Source organism: Pangasianodon hypophthalmus, chromosome 11, assembly GCF_027358585.1.
Source record: "Pangasianodon hypophthalmus isolate fPanHyp1 chromosome 11, fPanHyp1.pri, whole genome shotgun sequence".
NCBI classification, from domain to species: Eukaryota; Metazoa; Chordata; class Actinopteri; order Siluriformes; family Pangasiidae; genus Pangasianodon; species Pangasianodon hypophthalmus.
Genome location: NC_069720.1, coordinates 21214557 through 21230414, shown reverse-complemented (window position 1 = coordinate 21230414; position 15858 = coordinate 21214557). Strand labels below are relative to the sequence as shown.

At 36.9% G+C, this 15858-nt stretch overlaps 1 protein-coding gene across 2 annotated transcripts; it reads right to left on the bottom strand.

Annotated features, from left to right (window-relative positions):
* Positions 1-2181: 2181 nt before the first annotated feature.
* On the bottom strand, positions 2182-15817 carry si:ch211-69b7.6 (neuroblast differentiation-associated protein AHNAK). Of its 2 annotated transcripts, none has more exons than XM_026928883.3 (5): positions 14989-15817; positions 13391-13421; positions 13103-13202; positions 12132-12286; positions 2182-11936 (listed from the first exon to the last, which is right to left on the bottom strand). In XM_026928883.3, the coding sequence occupies exons 2-5, from the start codon at positions 13391-13393 to the stop codon at positions 4281-4283; spliced, it is 7914 nt and encodes a 2637-aa protein (XP_026784684.3). In that variant the 5' UTR covers positions 13394-13421; positions 14989-15817; the 3' UTR covers positions 2182-4280. The 2 variants fall into 2 exon arrangements, with proteins under 2 accessions (XP_026784684.3, XP_026784691.3); XM_026928890.3 differs by having other exon boundaries at positions 14994-15817.
* Between the last annotated feature and the right edge of the window lie 41 nt (positions 15818-15858).

Below are 15858 nucleotides of genomic sequence, written 5' to 3'. Positions count from 1 at the left end.
ACACACACACTCTGTCTGAAGCTGTATCACGTGATTCTGTAATAGAGGTACCACTGAACTTTTGTAACTTCAAAATTAAAACTTGACTACTTTACTTTACTAAATTATTTTAAGCACTGAATCTAAGAAAACCTGCATTTAACCATACAAAATTCTCAGGCAGCAATCTCATTTCTACAAGGTTTCTTTAGTGTATTATGGCTGCATTTTGCTCTTAAGTGAGAAACAGAGTTGAAAGTAAACTGTTTATTTGTTTAATTATTTATTTGCTTATTTTTGTTTAGCAAGGAATTAGCAAATACACCAACTGTGGTTGACTTTCGTCCATGCTAATGTTGCAAAGACATTAAGAACATTCTATTGATTCACTTAAAAGTTTTAAAAATGAATAATTTACCATCACTCCATGATTTTGGTAACAGGGTTGTACTAGTGACTTTGTTAGTCAATATCACAATATCATTGAAAAAAAAAGAAAAATCTTTTCTTCTTCCTATGATCTTCAGGAAATTTGGATGATGTAACTTCCTGTTGAACTTATAGGGGTGAATGTGTTCACATAACAGGGTTAAGTGAATGTTGTGGAACACTAATAAAATGTCAATTTTTGCATAACCTGTAAAAGATGTTAAACAGATTTACATATTATTGAAAAAAAAAAATATTAGATTTTTATTAATGTTTATTTTATTAAAGTTTATCTGAAACATGCACATAGGTTATTGTGAAGGACACTTTAGTGTTTAAAATGCCTTTTGTAAATGTAATATCAGTGGGACATTAATGGAACAGCAATCGTGGAATCACTCATCACTACATACCGCTTCATATCACTCACATCACTTCTTGCTCAATATTCATATTTAACCATTGTTTGTGATTTCAACATTGCTTTATTTTCAGCTTTCATGAAATGATTAATTTATTCACAGGTAAGTAGATAATCATATCTACTAATCTACAGTATCATATTGCATGCATCATGCTTTTACCTCTACCTGTATACTGTTTGTCTCAACCTACTGCACCATAATTCTTATTTATTTCATTTAACTTAATTGCCATTTGCATTACTGGTATGCATCATACTGTTTACCTTTACCTGAACACTGTTATCTTAACTTATTGCACCATAACCTTATTACCTCATTTAACTTATTTGCTGTTTGCACTACTGGTTGGATGCTAACTGCATTTCGTTGTCTCTGTACTCGTACTCTGACGATGACAAAAAAACGATGTGTATGATTTAAACATAAACTAGGTATTTAATCAAATTTTGTAATATTTGGACCACTGTGGAGGGTGTAGAGACATAAACTGTGCACATAATGTATACAGATGTGGGTTATATTGGTTTTAGACAGCAATGGGCAGTAGACTTATGTCACGCCAATGCCAGAATCCACCAGGAACTCCACTTCCCAGAACACACCTCACTCCACTAGCAAGTTCCCATTCACCTGAGTACTAATCATGCACATCTGTTCTCAATCACATCCTCACCCTATATATACTCGAACTCTCACAATTACTTTTTGCGAAGTAATGCTCAGAGTACGATTACCTGACTTACCAAGCCTTTTGTTTACATGTTTGCTATTCTGTTTTTTTTTTTTATCTCACCTTGCTTCCTGGTTTTTGTATTTTGCCCTTGAATTGTTGTTTGCTGATCACCTGACATCTTGCCTGTTCCTATTTACGAGTTTGCTTCACGTTTCGGATCTGTTTGCTAGTTTTAAATAAAAACTATATCTATATCTATACTAATACCAGTATCCCAGTCCTGATGCTTTGAAAAAGTATTTAAAAAATTGGTAATTTGCAATTTCTCCAGTAAGAAACATGGACATCAAGAATTATAGAGTGAATTCAGATATATTGTAACAGGTGTTGCATTTCCCAACGTCTAAGCATCTCTGCCATTAATAAAACAAAATGCTCCAACATTCAATACATTTTTGAAGTCCTGAAGGTAAAGACTATCTATGTGTGAAGGAAAAATGTTTACAGTATGTCATTGTAAAGAAGCATGGCTTACCTTTTTTGTCAAAACTGACTGAAAACCACATTAATGATATGTTTTGGAATTTGAGACATGTTTAGGAATTTGGGACACATTTTCATTGGACTAGGCCTTTATTTTCATCTTCAGTGACACATCTAAAACAACATTTATTTGTGGCATAGTTTGTAATAAATAAATTACATTTCAACAAAAGGATTTGAAAAAAATCTTCTCCAAATTCATCAGTAACATATTCTAATAGTGTATGAACACAGTAGATGACAATTAAAATGACAATTACTACATATGAAGATGTTGGCCTAAGTAACTTTCTACATACACTCCTTGCAGCAAAAACAACAATAACAGGATTTAGAAAATCTTGAGTATTCATATCCATCTTTTCTAAAATTCAATATGAACTGAGTAAGTAAAATTATAGTAGAAAATGGTAGTTAATGGTGGTTAGTTAACTGTGGATGTATAAACATGTTTTATGTTTTAACACCTGGAAAATCTCAAGTCACCATGCCATGCCAAGCCAAGACCTCCCACAAAGTCATGCCATGACAGTAATGTAGTACATACTATAAGTACAGAACACACCATCAGGAACAGATCAATTCCTAGATAATCTGTAAGCATGGGAGTGATGATAACTAGCTAACAAGCTAACAGTGGAACCCACTGTCTGAAGAAATTATAGGGAGTATTCAGTTATCAGTTATAAGTAGGTGAAGTCACATTTCCAGCTATTTTTTGATTTGAGAGAGAGAGATCTATTTAATGTTTAAAAATTAATGGAATAAACCTTGTTTGAGAGCTATCAGAATCTCCCACTGACAACCACATTCCCTCTCAGGCAAGCTGTGCACAGTTTGCAGTCTGTTTGCTTTAATTGCCATCATTAATTGTGAAATACATCCAGATTTCTGTTATTTCATGTTATCTGATCATTAGCATGACAGCATACACATTAGAATTATGTAACATGGCTGGTGTTGGGGCATATTTATGAGTAAATATTGGGTTGATGTCGATACCAGTATCCGGACTGATGCATCTCTAGTACTCACAGTAAGTATTATATTACTGTCATTGCACGACTGTGGGAGTTCTCTGGATGGTGCACATGCGTGCTAGAGGATGTCCATGTGTTATAACACCACACCTGGAGGTTAGGAGGGGTGAAATAGAACCATCACAAAAGGTAAGTGTCATTTTTGGTAAGTATCCATGCTTGTTCATTTGGGGCATCTTGAAAATCATTCAATTATAAATATACAGTTTTTACCTCATTCGAAATAACATTATGTTTATTTTGTTACAGTAGTACATCTTATGCATATATGCAGCATAATTATGTGTAATATATTAGTCATGACAATTATATAACCTTGTAAAAAAATGAACCAAAGAATGTCATTTTTCCCAACCTCAAACTATTTGGGGTCCAGTTCCTATTTGATACTTACCACAAGCTTTTTAATGTCACATGAATTGTCATGTTGCTTCTATCAGAAAACTAATGCTGCCAAGGTACACTGTCCCAATTGACTTGATTTCTCAGTATACTTGAATTCATACTATTTGGTAGAGTTTATTATATTTTACTTATTTATTCATTTTAACAGAAGTAGAATAACACAGGGTTTGACTAATAATTTTGTAAACATTTATTTTGCAACCGTTTTTAAAATACCAAATGTCAATACAAAAGCATGCAACAACTGAAATTCTAATAAGAATAATTAAGAAACTAATGATTTAATAAATTTACTTTGAAACAATGGATACAAAGTCATCACTATTAAAACAATTTCTCAAACAGTATTAGTCAAATAAAACAAATGTGTAATACACATAATAAAAATGAGGCACAAATTAATAGTTTGATATGAATCTTAGCCATTTACACTGATGAAGATTTTGAACATTTAAACTTCATTTAACCATGTTAACAAAAATATTAAAATATTACAATGTCGAAAATACTCAAATGCATTGTAATCATCATTAAATCCCACACAGTTCTATTTTAAGTGCTAGTGGTACTAAGCAAGCATACAAATGTATATACACAAGTTGCAACAAAAGATACTATATAATGGTTTCTGTGTATATTTGTGATATGTTTTTGCTAAAATATTTACATGTGAACATTAATATAACCCTGATATATATTTTTCACCATGTACATGAAATCAATTATTTTGTAAGACCTGTCTTTCTGTACTAAACAAGTCTACCATCAATATGAAAATCTGTCCCATCACACTAGTGTTAGCAGTTTAAACTTTGACCCCTTTAAGGATTGTTTTGGCACTTCAAGGTCCATGCCTGATACTAAAGACTTTAAGTCTTTCGTAACTTTCAAACTGCCATACGATTTATCTCTATCCAAGTGACATTTTCTGTCAGATTTGTGACGATTATTTGGGCCACTGCCAGGCAAGTTTACTTTGCCTGATGGCAAGTCAATGTCTGGAAGTGTAAAGTCTGTTTTGAGACCTTTAAGATTAGTTGTTGGTCCATGAGTGTTATAGTCAGGAATCCCAAACTCATCCATTGCAGATAAATTCAAATGTTGCCCTTCCAGGTTGGGTTTAGCTTTTATATCAGGCTCGTTAATTCCTTGAATATCAAATTTTGGTGCTGTGAATTCTGGTTTTAATTTACTCTCTGGACCATCAATGTCAGTATCTGGAGATATCAAATCCAGTTTGGGACTCTTCAACTCAGCTTCAGGAAGAGTTAACTTAATGTCTTGGCCATCAATTTGCCCCTTAAGTTTTGGGCTTTTTGGCAGATTACTTGAAAGTCCAAATTGAGGCATTTTCAGTTTTCCTGAGGTCATATCACTGTCTAAGTCAGGACTTTTGATATCAACTTTTGGAGTTGTCATGTTAATGTTACCTGTAGGGATATCTCCATCAAAGTCTGGGGATGAAATGTTTGGTTTATAGCCTTTGATATTAAAGTCAGCTGAATTATCTCCCTTAACCGTAGGAAGTGAAGCATCCATCTCGGGTGCAATTAATTTAGGATCTGACAGTCCTAATTTGGGTATCTTAAGTCTGGGCATTTGTAGACTGCCTGATGGCAAGTCCATATCTGGAAATGTAAAGTTTGATTTAGGACCTTTTAAACTAGGTTTTCGTGCATCAATGTCAATATCAGAAGCACCAGTTTCTGCACTAAATCTTTTGGATGCCAAGGTCAAATCCGGCCCTTCCAAGTCTCCTTCAATGTCATGTCCTTTAAAATCTGGAAGGCTACATTTTGATGTGTTTACTTTGGGCATTTTGATTTTTGCTGTGGGTACATCAGTGTCAATATCTGGGGATTTCACATCTAGTTTTGGCCCCTTCACATCTCCTTCAGGGAAAGCCAAATTCATGTCTGGTGAACCTATATCTCCCTTAATGTTAGGGCCTTCTGAGACTGTGAAGTTTGGTGAGTTTATCACTCCTTTCATTTTAGGAAGTGAGAGATCCATCTCAGGTGCCTTTACTTTTGGTCCCGAGAGTCCAAAATCAGGCAAATTAAACTTGGGTGTTTTTGTTTTACCTGATGGTAGGTGCATGTTTGGAAGTGTCATGCCATTAACCTTAGCTTTGGGTTCATCAATGTCAATATCAGTCCCAGTAATATCTGCATCAAATTTAGGAGAGGACACACTCAAATCTGGCCCTTTCAAGTCTCCACTGGCATCAAGGTCAGGTCCTTTAAATCCAGGAATACCAAATTTGGGTGTTTTCACTTTTGGCATCTTGATTTTTCCTGTGAGACCATCAATGTCAACATTGGGGGATTTCACATGTAGTTTTGGTCCTTTCACATCTAGTTTTGGTCCATCTGCTTCAGGGAAAGCCAAATTCATGTCTGGTGAACTTATATCTCCCTTAATATTGGGGCCTTTGAAATTTGGCATTTTCAGTTTCCCTGAGGGAGCATCGATGTTGAATTCAGGTGCCCTGATATCAACCTTTGGTTCTTTAAGTGTTGGGCCTTTAATTTTACCTGTTGGGACATCAACGTCTAACTCTGGGACAGTGAGATTTGGTGAGTTTAGCTCTCCTTTCATTTTAGGAAGTGAGAGATCCACCTCAGGTGCCTTGACTTTAGGTCCCGAGAGTCCAAAATCAGGCAACTTAAACTTAGGCGTTTTTGTTTTACCTGATGGTAGGTGCATGTTTGGAAGGGTCATGTCATTTACATTAGCTTTGGGTCCATCAATGTCAAGGTCAGGACCAGTAATATCTGCATCAAATTTAGGAGAGGACATGCTCAAATCTGGCCCATTCAAATCTCCTTTGACATCAAGGTCTGATCCTTCAAAACCAGGAATGCCAAATTTGGGTGTTTTCACTTTTGGCATCTTGATTTTTCCTGTGAGACCATCAATGTCAACATTGGGGGATTTCAAATCTAGTTTTGGTCCTTTCACATCTGCTTCAGGGAAAGCCAAATTCATGTCTGGTGAACTTATATCTCCCTTAATGTTGGGGCCTTTGAAATTTGGCATTTTCAGTTTCCCTGAGGGAGCATTGATGTTGAATTCAGGTGCCCTGATATCAGCCTTTGGTTCTTTAAGTGTGGGCCCTTTAATTTTACCTGCTGGGACATCAATATCTAACTCTGGGACAGTGAAGTTTGGTGAGTTTAGCTCTCCTTTCATTTTAGGAAGTGAGAGATCCACCTCAGGTGCCTTGACTTTAGGTCCCGAGAGTCCAAAATCAGGCAACTTAAACTTAGGCGTTTTTGTTTTACCTGGTGGTAGGTGCATGTTTGGAAGGGTCATGTCATTTACATTAGCTTTGGGTCCATCAATGTCAAGGTCAGGACCAGGAATATCTGCATCAAATTTAGGAGAGGACATGCTCAAATCTGGCCCATCCAAATCTCCTTTGACATCAAGACCCGGTCCTTTAAAACCAGGAAGGCTAAATTTGGGTGTTTTCATTTTAGGCATTTTGATTTTTCCTGTATGTCCATCAATTGCAATATCAGGGGATTTCACATCTAGTTTTGGTCCTTTCACATCTGCTTCAGGGAAAGCCATATTCATGTCTGGTGAACCTATATCTCCCTTAATATTGGGACCTTGGAAATTTGGCATTTTCAGTTTCCCTGAGGGAGCATCGATGTTGAATTCAGGCGCCCTGATATCAACCTTTGGTTCTTTAAGTGTGGGCCCTTTAATTTTACCTGCTGGGACATCAACGTCTAACTCTGGGACAGTGAGGTTTGGTGAGTTTAGCTCTCCTTTCATTTTAGGAAGTGAGAGATCCACCTCAGGTGCCTTGACTTTAGGTCCCGAGAGTCCAAAACCAGGCACCTTAAACTTAGGTGTTTTTGTTCTACCTGATGGTAATTGCACGTTTGGAAGGGATATGCCATTTACGTTAGCTTTGGGTCCATCAATGTCAAGGTCAGGACCAGTAATATCTGCATCAAATTTAGGAGAGGACATGCTCAAGTCCGGACCTTTCAAGTCTCCTTTGACATCAAGGTCATGTCCTTTAAATCCAGGAATGCTGAATTTCGGTGTTTTCATTTTAGGCATTTTGAATTTTCCTGTAGGACCACCAATGTCAATATCAGGTGATTTCATATCTAGTTTTGGTCCTTTCACATCTGCTTCAGGGAAAGCCATATTCATGTCTGGTGAACCCATTTGACCTTTAAATTTGGGGTCTTTGAAATTTGGCATTTTCAGTTTCCCTGAGGGAGCATCAATGTTAAATTCAGGTGCCCTGATATCAACCTTTGGTTCATTAAGTGTTGGTCCTTTAATTTTACCTGTTGGGACATCAACATCTAACTCTGGGGCTGTAAGGTTTGGTCCTTTCATTTTAGGCAGTGAGAGATCCATCTCAGGTGACTTTACTTTAGGTCCAGAGAATCCAAAACCAGGCAACTTAAACTTAGGTGTTTTTGTTTTACCTGATGGTAAATGCATGTTTGGAAGTGTCATGCCATCAACCTTAGCTTTGGGTCCATGAATGTCAGTGTCAGGAACAGGAATATCTGCATCAAATTTAGGAGAGGACACACTCAAATCTGGCCCTTTCAAGTCTCCTTTCACATCAATGTCAGGTCTTTTAATACCAGGAATGCTGAATTTCGGTGTTTTCATTTTAGGCATTTTGATTTTTCCTGTAGGACCACCAATGTCAATATCAGGGGATTTCACATCTAGTTTTGGCCCCTTCACATCTCCTTCAGGGAAAGCCAAATTCATGTCTGGTGAACCTATATCTCCCTTAATTTGGGGTCCTTTAAGATTTGGCATTTTCAGGTTTCCTGATGGAGCATTGATGTTGAACTCAGGTGACCTGATATCAACCTTTGGTTCTTTAAGAGTTGGTCCTTTGATTTTACCTGTTGGGACATCGACATCTAACTCTGGGGCTGTGAGGTTTGGTGAGTTTATCTCTCCTTTCATTTTAGGAAGTGAGAGACCCATCTCAGGTGCCTTTATTTTTGGTCCTGAAAGTCCAAAATCAGGAAACCTAAATTTGGGCATTTTTGTTTTACCTGATGGTACATGCATGTCTGGAAGTGTCACACCATTAACATTAGCTTTGGGTCCGTTAATGTCAAGGTCAGGACCAGTAACATCTGCATCAAATTTAGGAGAGGACAAGCTCAAATCTGGCCCTTTCAAGTCTCCTTTAGCATCAATGTCAGGTCCTTTAAATCCAGGAATGCTGAATTTCGGTGTTTTCATTTTAGGCATTTTGATTTTTCCTGTAGGACCACCAATGTCAATATCAGGGGATTTCATATCTAGTTTTGGCCCTTTTACATCTGCTTCAGGGAAAGCCAAATTCATGTCTGGTGAACTTATATCTCCCTTAATATTGGGGCCTTTGAAATTTGGCATTTTCAGTTTCCCTGAAGAAGCATCAATGTTAAATTCAGGTGCCCTGATATCAGCCTTCGGTTCTTTAAGAGTTGGTCCTTTAATTTTACCTGTTGGGACATTGACATCTAACTCTGGGACAGTGAGGTTCGGTGAATTTATCTCTCCTTTCATTTTAGGCAGTGAGAGATTCATCTCAGGTGCCTTGACTTTAGATCCTGAGAGTCCAAAACCAGGCACCTTAAACTTAGGCATTTTTGTTTTACCTGATGGTAGGTGCATGTTTGGAAGGGTCATGTCATTTACATTAGCTTTGGGTCCATCAATGTCAAGGTCAGGACCAGGAATATCTGCATCAAATTTAGGAGAGGACATGCTCAAATCTGGCCCTTTCAGGTCTCCTTTGCCATTAAGGCCTGGTCCTTGAAATCCAGGAATGCTAAATTTGGGTGTTTTCATTTTGGGCATTTTGAATTTTCCTGTAGGACTATCAGTGTCAATATCAGGGGATTTCAAATCTAGTTTTGGTCCTTTCACATCTGCTTCAGGGAAAGCCAAATTCATGTCTGGTGAACCTACATCTCCCTTAATGTTGGGGCCTTTGAAATTTGGCATTTTCAGTTTCCCTGAGGGAGCATCGATGTTGAATTTAGGTGCCCTGATATCAGCCTTTGGTGCTTTAAGTGTTGGCCCTTTGATTTTACCGGTTGGGAGATCAATATCTAACTCTGGGACAGTGAGGTTCGGTGAATTTATTTCTCCTTTCATTTTAGGCAGTGAGAGATCCATCTCAGGTGCTTTTACATTAGGTATTGAGTGTCCAAATTCAGGCATCTTGAATTTGGGCATTTTTGATTTACCAGATGGTAGGTCCATATTTGGACTTGTCATGCCTTTAAAGTCTGCTTTGGGTCCGTCAATATCAATGTCAGGAACATCAACATCTGCATCAAAATTAGGAGAGGACCAACTCAAATCAGGCCTTTCTAAGTTTCCCGTCACATCAGTGTCAGGTCCTTTAAAACCAGGAAGGCTAAATTTGGGTGTTTTCCCTTTGGGCATTTTGAATTTTCCTGTAGGACTATCAATCGCAATATCAGGGGATTTCAAATCTAGTTTTGGTCCTTTCACATCTGCTTCAGGGAAAGCCAAATTCATGTCTGGTGAACCTACATCTCCCTTAATGTTGGGGCCTTTGAAATTTGGCATTTTCAGTTTCCCTGAGGGAGCATCGATGTTGAATTTAGGTGCCCTGATATCAGCCTTTGGTGCTTTAAGTGTGGGCCCTTTGATTTTACCTGTTGGGACATCAATATCTAACTCTGGGACAGTGAGGTTCGGTGAATTTATTTCTCCTTTCATTTTAGGCAGTGAGAGATCCATCTCAGGTGCTTTTACATTAGGTATTGAGTGTCCAAATTCAGGCATCTTGAATTTGGGAATTTTTGATTTACCAGATGGTAGGTCCATATTTGGACTTGTCATGCCTTTAAAGTCTGCTTTGGGTCCATCAATATCAATGTCAGGAACATCAACATCTGCATCAAAATTAGGAGAGGACCAACTCAAATCAGGCCTTTCTAAGTTTCCTGTCACATCAGTGGCAGGTCCTTTAAAACCAGGAAGGCTAAATTTGGGTGTTTTCCCTTTGGGCATTTTGAATTTTCCTGTAGGACTATCAATCGCAATATCAGGGGATTTCAAATCTAGTTTTGGTCCTTTCACATCTGCTTCAGGGAAAGCCAAATTCATGTCTGGTGAACGTATGTCTCCCTTAATGTTGGGGCCTTTGAAATTTGGCATTTTCAGTTTCCCTGAAGGAGCATCGATGTTGAATTCAGGTGCTGTAATATCAGCCTTTGGTTCTTTAATTGTTGGGCCTTTGATTTTACCTGTTGGGACACCAACGTCTAACTCTGGGACAGTGAGATTTGGTGAGTTTATCTGTCCTTTCATTTTAGGCAGAGAGAGATTCATCTCAGGTGACTTTACATTAGATATCGAGGGTCCAAAATCAGGCATCTTGAATTTGGGCATTTTTGATTTACCAGACGGTAGGTCCATATTTGGAAGTGTCACATCTTTAAGATCTGCTTTGGGCCCATCAGTGTCAGTGTGAGGAAGATCAACATCTGCATCAAATTTATGAGAGGACCAACTCAAATCAGGCCTTTCTAAGTCTCCTGTCACATCAGTGTCAGGTCCTTTAAAACTTGGAAGGTTAAATTTTGGTGTTTTCAATTTGGGCATTTTGAATTTTCCTGTAGGATTATCGATGTCAATATCAGAGGAGTTCACATTCAGTTTTGGTTCCTTCAAATCAGCTTTTGGGAGAGTCAACTTAATGTCTTGTTCATCAACCCCTCCTTTTGGCAAATGACCTGATAATCCAAATTTTGGCATTTTTAGTTTTCCGGAGGGAGTGTCAATATTAAGGTCAGGAGCTTTAATGCCACTGCTGAGTCCAGATGTATCAATATCACCATCTGGAACTTCGAAGTTGAAATGTTGCTTCTGTAAATTTGGCACTTTGATTCTATCGAGAGTGTGTGCATTGAGATCTGGGGTTGTGATTTCTGGAGAATTGAGTTCTCCCTTAATCTTAGGATGTGAGATTTCAATGTCAGGTGACCTTATTTTATGTGCTGACAGTCCAAAATCAGGCATTTTAAACCTGGACGTGTTCACATTGCCTGACGGTAAGTCCACATTTGGAATTGGATGACCAGTTTTGAGGTCGTTTGTTAGTCCTTTAATGTAAATGTCATGACGACTATGTCCTGCATCCATTTTGGGGGATGACAAACTAAACTCTGGCCCTGTGAAGTCTCCTTTAACATCAATATCAGGTCTGATAAAACTTGAAAGGTTAGATTTTTCCAATTTCCCTTCTAGTCTTGGGCCTTTCAAATCAGTATCTGGGGCATTAGCCCTCCCCAGTCTCAGCTGACCAGTTAGAGAGTTGCTGACGTCTTCTTGACTTTTTCCTTGTCGGTTTCCTTTAATAAACCTCTTGACTTTGGCATTGAAAAGCTTGTTGTAAGAATCCTTACGTAGCTGCAGAAATATTTTGTTCAGTTATTTTTTTTAATATTACTTCAATTTATATGTATGTCAAATGCATTTATCACATACTTATCTGGCACTTTAATTCTGTTTTATAAAATTTCCCAAGCTCTTGATGTATGTTACATGTTGTGTTGTTAGCACTTGCTTTAAAATACAGCAATATAAATTACAGTTGAAACACACCTCATCTGGAGCTTTGATTCTGTTATCCAAATTTCCTAAGCTTTTACTGGATCTCAGGCCTGGCTTTGACAGCACTTGAATCTTGTCATTGTATGGTTCAATTAGTTTCAGTATGTCAATGACGTCATTCTTCATGGCACCAACAGTTTCATCTCCTGTAATGGCAACAACTTAACACTTGTATACATATTAATTAAATCACGTTTTTCATTGTAGATTCAGTTTATTAAGCACACCTGCCTTGTACCTACATCTGATACACTTACCATACAGTATAAGTACACCATGTAGGTATGAATTACTGAGTAGATCCTATCTGTTTCTATAGACAGTTTGTCAGCTTCTCTTGAATATGTCTGTCCATTACTAGGAACCACCTATAGGACCACTGCTGACCAGATATTATTTGGTCGATGGACCATTCTCAGCTGAACATTAATACTAATGTGGTAGTATATGCGGTGCTGGTATGAGTGTATGAGGCAAAGCAGTGTTGCTAGTATTTTTGAGAACCTAAAGAATTAGTATCCTAGAGGATGATGAACACAAACTGGGCCTAAAAAATATCTAGAGTCTCTAACCATACACCAACAATGTAGGTGTGTCTAAATGGCCAATAAGTATACACAGTGTTTATGAACCCTAACAGTGGTGCTGCACCTGACACACTTGTACCAGCACCATACACACAACCATGCCATTATCATGTCACTGTCACTGCTGTGTTAAGAATAGCCAAACATAAAAATATATGGTCAGCGTTGATCCTAAATGGTCCCTTTCCACTGACGGATAGGGTATAATGTGACTGAGAAATTATGTATAGCAACAGTTGGAGGACAGTGTTTAATTATATACTTACAAAGTGCACAACTATGGTAGGTGTATCTGATAAATTGGCCAGGTGGATTGTGTGGATTGTAAAGATATCTAAATCTACATGGTTAATTTACTACAGTATCTTTATTTACCTTCTTGATGTTCCTCAGGGTTGATTCCAGAGACATGCGCATATCGTTTGTCATTATCCTCAAGAACAAAGCTCTCAGACAGGCTCCTTCGATGACTAGTCTGAAGAGTATAAATATACATTTACAAGGGATTCTTACAAAATGTTGATTTGCTTATTTACTAAAACAAAATGCAGGTCACATTTTTAAATGTCTTTGGAATTTTCTATTGTTCTATCATCACAGTGTTTACCATCAATAAGAAACATTCTAATATGATTAGGCACATGTGTTAAAAAAAATACATACCATAATTTTACAAGAGAAGTAAGGCCTAAGCCTGTAAAGGAGAAAGAAGGAAGTCAATCAGTTATGCCAATACTTTAGTACTTCTCTATAAATATATTAGTTTTCAAATGCTATTTTATTTGAGTTTTCGGGATAGACACTATAAAATGTAGTTTCCAGTTCGATGTGAGAACCCAACAGAAAGACAGAAAGAAAGACAGAAAGAAAGAAAGAAAGAAAGAAAGAAAGTATAAATCCTTGATGTAGCACAAAAAAAATCACTTTAAATGGAAATCAAAACACCACCTCCTGTGGTCAGCAATAGGTTGTCTAAATTGAGAATTAGTGTGAGATTTCATGTACTACATTTAAATTCCTAAAACCATTTCTTTAACCCGGTTTAATACGCAGTGCCAATCAATGTTTCCCAAGCAGGAAATAACATACATACTGATAATGTGTCTTTACTTGTAAATCATCAGGTCTGTCATCATTTTTAAAGTAATGGAATATTTGTGTGTTGCCATTATTAGGAAATGCATGTACTTGAATTGAACAAATTGTGTTGTTGTAATCTAAAATGTTTAAAATGAGACATTTCCAGATGACTAGATATTCTTAATCCTCTATATATCACAGATTTTTTCTAGTCAATTGATTATTATTGTTCAATAGATTCACAGCTAATTAGCTGCATACTGCAGTACTTTTATATTTGTCCAGATATCATTACATACACATCGTTCCAGCACTGAAACTGATTCGCAGCCTGTTAGAATGTAGTGAGAAATATGAGAAGTGTATTAAATACAACAGCTCTATGTGGACAATACTAAAATAAACAAAGGAAAAAGAACGTATAAAAAACATATATCAGGTCAGTTTTTAAAATATTAAACATTTGAAGAACATGTTTCTATGTTTCTATGTGAATGGTCTTATTCTTTGAGGATCACCACACAGGAATGACAGTGAGAGCAAACACAGACCCGAAACCTTAAGGTATTTGTGTTGTGGTTCAGAAAACGGGTTTGACCAGAACAAAGGAGATTGTGTACTGAACCACACCCTCAATCTTTAAATAACTGTGTGCAGTGACAAAAGGTGCTGCTGGGATACTCTACGTATTGACACTCTTGCAAATGAGGAGGACTTTATATAAACTTTGCCTTGCCTATATACCTCTTAGTTCCAGTATTGATATTTGGTAAGATAACAACAAATTAACAGTATATTTTATATCTCACAGTGGATATTTTGGGAATAATAGCATTATGTTTAGCTTGATAAGAAAATTATTTATGCATTTTACAAGGCTAATGTCTATGCATGCATTAAAACCACAAATAAATGAGAATTTTAATCATCATCCATGCTAGATTCCTGGCTGACACTTATCATATGCTTATCTTATGACCACAGATTGAGAAAAATTTTCAAGATTAAATTTGATCCAGAGTATTTGTCAATTCAGAAGCATACACAGTAGTACACTTTGTTTATAATAGTTAATTAGCCATACTTGACTCCTAGTAATACGACATAATTAATCAAGAACTTCTATTTAGAGCACAAACTTCTGTATGCAAGTTATCAGTGGACAAATAAAGTAATCTTACCTGACCTTGTGTTAAGCCTGCGTTGAACTTCGTTTCAGAGCTGGATGTGTCAACTTTCCATGTTGATATGCCACCACACACAGAGCGGTACGACTATGTTTACCTCCTCTATTCATTGGCTGTTTATGAGAGGCATCTTTAAGGCAGCAGGCTCCTCAACAGCCAACAAACAGGTTTAACCTCACACAGTTTTGGACACGCTGCCAAACCCGCAAATTCATTCTCATGACATCTTTACATCCAGGAAAAAAAACTCATAATACATTTCCAAAAAAAGTGACCACACCTGTATCCTCCCATATGACTCAGGTATTCAGTTTTCACAGAGAAACTCCAAAGACTATTCAATTAAGCAGCACAGATGATCTGGGTGGGGATGAATATTTAACAAAGAACACACCTTCTGGTATGCAGATTATGTATATGTGGTGACAACACATAGTAAACACAAATACTGGGCCATTAAGGAGTATAAAAAAGAAGCTACAGCTTATTACTAGTTACAATATAAAAAAAAGGTAATAAAAAAACATTATTAAGCTAATAAAATACTTTATTAAGAGTCTTCATTTGTGAATTTTTTGTGATAGATTTTCATTACATAATAGAAATTATATTCCTGGTTTGACAAAGTTAAAATGTGTAAAAAAAGTAAATTAACATTTTGTCCCCATAAACATTGAGTGAGGTAGCTAAAAGTAGCTAGTCAGTGTAAAAACTAGTGTGTAAATGCCACATTAACAGTAACAGGCTCCCTATCAAGGATTCAGACTAAATTAACACGAGTAGACCTTAAGGATAGGCCAAGGATGATAAAAGGTTCAGCATGAAGGCTTGATTTTTTTCATTTGTTTCTGTGTAATGTATTTT

Excerpts from the sequence above, each read along its gene's own strand:
- si:ch211-69b7.6 (XM_026928883.3), bottom strand. Across the intron at positions 12,287-13,102 it reads CCCTGAGGAACATCAAGAAG|GAGATGAAACTGTTGGTGCC; the intron begins GTAAATAAAGAT and ends TTGCCATTACAG. Across the intron at positions 11,937-12,131 it reads GAATCAAAGCTCCAGATGAG|CTACGTAAGGATTCTTACAA; the intron begins GTGTGTTTCAAC and ends ATATTTCTGCAG.